Source organism: Diadema antillarum, unplaced genomic scaffold (genome assembly GCF_040938485.1).
Source record: "Diadema antillarum isolate AM-2024a unplaced genomic scaffold, OU_Dant_1.0 seq00000049_RagTag, whole genome shotgun sequence".
In the NCBI taxonomy this organism is placed as follows: domain Eukaryota; kingdom Metazoa; phylum Echinodermata; class Echinoidea; order Diadematoida; family Diadematidae; genus Diadema; species Diadema antillarum.
Window position 1 is genome coordinate 1719211 of NW_027271158.1, and position 5570 is coordinate 1724780.

At 40.6% G+C, this 5570-nt stretch overlaps 1 protein-coding gene across 1 annotated transcript; it reads right to left on the minus strand.

The window, feature by feature from the left end:
- Positions 1 to 2390: 2390 nt before the first annotated feature.
- Positions 2391 to 5294, minus strand: LOC139725548 (4-galactosyl-N-acetylglucosaminide 3-alpha-L-fucosyltransferase FUT6-like). Its single transcript, XM_071636634.1, has 2 exons — positions 5235 to 5294; positions 2391 to 3971 (listed from the first exon to the last, which is right to left on the minus strand). Exons 1-2 carry the CDS (start codon positions 5244 to 5246, stop codon positions 2391 to 2393), a joined length of 1593 nt encoding a protein of 530 aa, XP_071492735.1. The 5' UTR covers positions 5247 to 5294.
- Between the last annotated feature and the right edge of the window lie 276 nt (positions 5295 to 5570).

Genomic DNA, 5570 nt, shown 5'->3' on the forward strand with positions numbered 1-5570 from the left:
CCTTTCAGTTATGTATACATATATTTATTTTCCTTTATAAGTGGAATTTTGAAATGGAGACTGTTGAGAAGATTTTTATGCCTAGTGCATGATAATAAATGACTTGAGACTTGAAACTTGAAACTTGAAACAATACACCATTCAAGAAGTCAATGAGTTCAGGTTATCCCATTTCTCAAGGACAGTTTTTCATTAAGCAAAATTTTAGGCTTTACAACAAACACATGTAATTTTAAAGTGTAAATGGAATGCAGTTTGAATGAAAAAGTGAAAATATGTAATTAGTCATGATGATACAATCAGTCTCAACACGTATTTTTTTGTTACTTCGTATTTTATCGTAACATGAGCAGTATGAATAATGATAATGACATACATGTACTATGAATCACAATACTGAATGGGCTTAATTTCAGGAGGGGCTATTTTTTTTTCCCGAAGCGGCGTGAACATTTCTTTTAAAACCTAGTGAACTCTAAATACACGCCCTTGTTGAGGCAATTGCACGCACTTGCACGAACTGCAATCACTTATGCCTTTTTGCTATAAAGGGGAGGGGTGGGGAACAGTAAGAGTAGCAATCCCCACGCAGAATTTAAGTTGTCAGAGTGTGGCGATTCCAAATAATATCCAAAGTGAGATGTAAGAAACCACCGTCAACATATACAAATCAACGGTATGCTTTTCAATACCAAGAAAGGTGACGCTGCAGTTTTAACTCTTATTTTACCACCGTCTTGCTTTGATTAAACTTTTTTTTTAATATAGAAAGATGCTTGGAATTCAAGCAAACTTTATCTGACCCCATCCAGCACATCCAGCCATTCACAATTAAATCACATGTAACAGGATTGATATAACTCATTCATGCGACGTTCCGTGCCGGTATACATAGGGTGAGATTGAAAACAGATTAATGCGACTATGCGATAAATTCTCAGATAGCCTATATAATAAAACCTCCACACATATTTCTCGCTGAACATCAAAGGGGATGGCTAGTAACTGATCAGTGGGAATCAGTGGGAATGCTGGGGGATGATTGTTCCAATCCTTGTGGGATTCATTTAAGAGTACATTATATATCTATTGTTGTATGAAAATTATTTGCTTCAGAATGGTCTCATATTCAAGTAATGTGCAGTTTAATGTTTCCAGGTTAGCATGCCTGTACAGTGACGGGGCATTATTATATTACATGTTTATCTGAAGAAGATTAACTTATACTTAAAGCAGATTTCAGTGTTTTAATTCTAAGAGGTTACAGAGAAAATAAAGCTAGAATATACATGCGGAACACGAGGGTGATCTAATAACGGGCAAATTCATGGCAAATTCATTTTCATTAAGACATTTGCTGGAAAAAACTTAAAATAGACTGATAAACCTATTATATTGTGTGAGCATTGTTTCGGAAAGTTTAATGTTCTATAAGACACATAGGCCAAAAGAACTCGTCGGATTTCATGAAAGTTTACAATGATCTCATTTCAACTGGACTCCGATCTCCTCAGAATCCAGTTTGATTGAACGCTCGGGTGTTTTTTTTTTCCGCGGCATGATCTACGGGGGTATTCGGCATAATTATTCACCTGCGGAATGTTTGTACTAATACTGATTAAAGGCCGCGCAGGCCCTGCTGGAGGTGCTTGATAAGCAATCCCAAGAATAATTCTTGGAAACCTTTGGAACTCCTGGCGAATTTTTCCTTCAGGGAATTTTTTTTTTTTGTATATATAATTTTACCAGATGCTTAAGTATTGTCATGAGTCTGACGAAGAAATAAATAATATACAAGGCCTTTACGGCATTTTCTCTACTATGGCACCAGAAAATAAATGTAAGCTTTTAAACCTTCCCAATAAGAATAATTGGATGAACTATATGGTTCATCACAAACAGGCCTACGACCATAAATTGCAATTCAATACAATGCATGATAATGAGTAATTGAAGTGAGATAATTACACCTTTACAAGAAAGATGCAACTTAAGTCATTCTGAAATTAAAGAAAAAACGTGAAATGATGCGATGCGATGTAAAACAAATATATGTACAAGCATGAAACGGACACTACAGGTGAATGATGCCAGGTCATAAAAAGTAGTAATTGGAAATCGTTATACACAAAATAAACTTTTAACAATAACATTCGCAGCTTCCCATTGTGCAAGCTTGACTCGTTGGTACCGGAATGACAATTACAGGTTCCTTCGAAGAACGACAAAATGATCAATCGCCTATTTAATGCCTTCAGTTTTCATAACCTAGCTCCGTTCATAAGCCTCACTTGGGCAAGTTGTTAATAGAACCAACGGGAAAGATATGAACATAAATTATCTACCAACATAGTTAAGGTTTCCAATGACGCCGACCATAGGGTTCTGGGTTACCTCCACGGCGCCCAGTTATTGATATCGCCAGGTTTTGTGAGGTTCCGATGGGGCCCTCCGCGGCAACCCCGGAAGTATTTCGACTCACCTATCGTCTTTACAGGCGGTTTGGAATATTTGGACAATTTTGGAAGTACGCGGCAAAATGCCTCGGGATACAGATCGGGGTATATCTTTTCAACGCGACCCTTTCGCCTCCAGGCGAAAAATTCATTGTAAAGGTTATCGTTCTTGTCTATCATTTTGAGATAGTCAACGAGATCTTGGAGCGAGGCGAAGTCGCTGACGTGGACGAACGAGTTTGGCGGAGCAACCCGCTCGTAGGCTTCACGAGTCCCGCCATAGACCAGAGGAACAACTCCGTTCGCAAGACTGTTGACCCAAAATTTTTCACTGATATATTCATCACATGGCGCGTTTTCCAGGGCTAAGTAGAATTTGTAGACAGATTGTTGCTTCGTGCAGTTCGGTGACAGTGGTGGGAGACATTCCTTGGTGCCACATTTACCGTAGGTGTCAAATGGCATCAGCTCCTGGAGTTTCTGCACCCATTCATACCTCGGCCAGAAGGTGTTATTACAATTGCTAGCTGTCCATACCAAGAGAGACGTTTTGTTTTCTGCGTAGTTGATTTCTTCAAAGTCCGTCGGCTCGCCTGGGACATACCGACCGTATGGGAAGTACACATCGCTGTCAGAGTGGTAGGTCATGGTGTAGTGGTATTTGATGTCCTTGATGGTGTAATCCCAGTAACTCATCATGAGCGGGCACTCCATTGCGTAGAAGAATACCTTAACGCGACGCGGAAGGAGAGTGATGAGTCTTTCGGAAATGCGGGGCATTTTGTAGCGAACCTCCTGCGGCGCCATGTTGATGAGAACACCATCGCTACGCGCGAGGAACCTCTCATCCGCTGTGGCCCTCAGTGCCACGTCACAACGATGTTCGGGGCACTTGATGAACATGGTGGGGAATTCTCGATGCTGGGTAACCCGGCTGCTGTAGTATGGACTATTCACATCCTTGGCCTCTTTGAAAGCCTCATTTAGGTTCACGTACTCTCGCCAGTACGCGAACGGCGCCATTCGTGGGGTGTAGGCGGACAGGTAACGAATACACCTGTTTTGTTCAGATTCCTGTCGTGACCCTTGCACCGCGTTGTGTTTCATCTCGGCGCTTTCCTGCTCGCTCGACTTTTCCGTCTCATTTCTTGTGCCTTCCCCCGCCTCGCTTTTATGAACACTTTTAATTCCTCTTCCCTGCTTATCCATCGACGTCGATCTAATTTTCTTGATGTCGATATTTGAATTCGAGTTCGCCTTTTCCTTTTCATTCTGCGATGGAATTCTGTCCGGAGAAACTTCGGCAAATTTGTCTAGGGTCACTACTAGCTCCCTTTTCCTGTCCACAGTGCGGCGAAGGTTCGGCCTTTCGAGAACGCTGGTTCGCAGAAACATGATGACGCACAGGTGAAAAGCTATTAACCCTAAAACTGCCAGAACGCCTGTCCTCAGACTCACCCGGGAGTTTAAGACTTGGCGTAGGGCACGCCGGCAGGTGAAAGCCATGGTGTTTGTCTGTGGGAAGGAGGAAGAAAAGAGCATTATCACTTTTTGATGAAAGTATTACAATATCTGTAACTATAACAGAAAACACAGGTAAGTTACGAAATACACTCGTCAAACCAATTGCTGGAGGGGGATGTTTTTGTAAGGAAGAAATGGTTTTACTTTAGGTGCTTTTCATCAAGACAACCATCCAGATACTTCGCCATAGACATGGTTATGGTCGTTGAATTCATGTCGTGCCTGTTAAAATCTGAACCACTTTTGAGAGTTCGGAATGACAAGCAATCAAATGAAGAGCAGTATACATTTTTCAGCTTAGCGCCCAAGTGCTTTTTTTAACGCAAGAGTATTTATATATCAATAAACACCGATAGGAAAGGCATTGATCAAAAGTGTATAGTTGTCATGTCAATTCTGTCAGCTCACAATGATGACATATAGTATACCGCTGTGCTAGTACGGCACAAGAAGCAATAACACCATGACTGAATTGAGCTTTTTCGCCATGGAGAACAATATCTAATGCCATTCAATTCAGTTAAGTTGCTTTATTTCCATCCAATCCAACAAAACATAATACAAGGTATGTATTTGGCAATTTATGTTATTCAGCAATTTGTAGGAAGTACAAATCATAGAATGTAATACACAATGTACGTATAGTATACGAATGAATGAAACGAAAATAAAACCAAACCCTACTGCGGATGGAAAGGACACAGTGTCTCACAGTGTGTTCACAATGTGTTCCCACCGTCGGCTATGTGTAAACTCTCGAATGTAACAGTGTGAAGCTGATTTCACACGGTGGTGTGGTTTTTCACAGAGTGTTCACACACGGTGAATGGATGATTCACAATGTGTTCACGATGTGTTCACAATGTGTTCACGATGTGTTCACAATGTGTTCACACTGTGTTCATTCCAGCAGGGAATGAATTAAACTTTGCAATGTTGACAAAAAGTAGATTATAGTGATGGAAAAAAGTAATGTAGTGAAAAGCCAAGCTTGTATGACCTTACACGAATCGCTCGAAATACAATATGCCAAAAACATACATAATAATTATTCAAAATTTACCAAGTACAGTTCGAGCTCTTACATGAACGTAATTATGATGCAGGTGGTATAAAGCATATCGTAAACGCTACTTGTGTAGAGGGAGTATGTTTCACATCAACATAGAAACCATGAAAATGAGACAGTAATGATATGCGCATAGGTAATTATGAGAAATGATATACAAAAACAGCACAATAGAAACGTCATACGTTAGAATCCATGCTTGTGTTTTCAGAGAGAGCTCGATCCAACCCAGCCGACTCGATGTGCGATCGTCTACAAACTAAATTCCAACGTACTCCAAAATCATTTATATCGGCACAAAATCCAGACACCAATCGGTGCGTCCCCATTGCGGGTACCAAACTGACTTGTAAACCAGACCAAGGCAAATATGCTGGAGCAAATCACCCTTGACTACGTGCAACTGAATCAGTTTTTGGAGTGCACCACCGGGTTAAATACATAATGGAGAATATACGAAGTATTTGAATATAAAATGTCAAAGTTGTTCCTGCAATTGTGTTGGGAATACGGCCACTTAA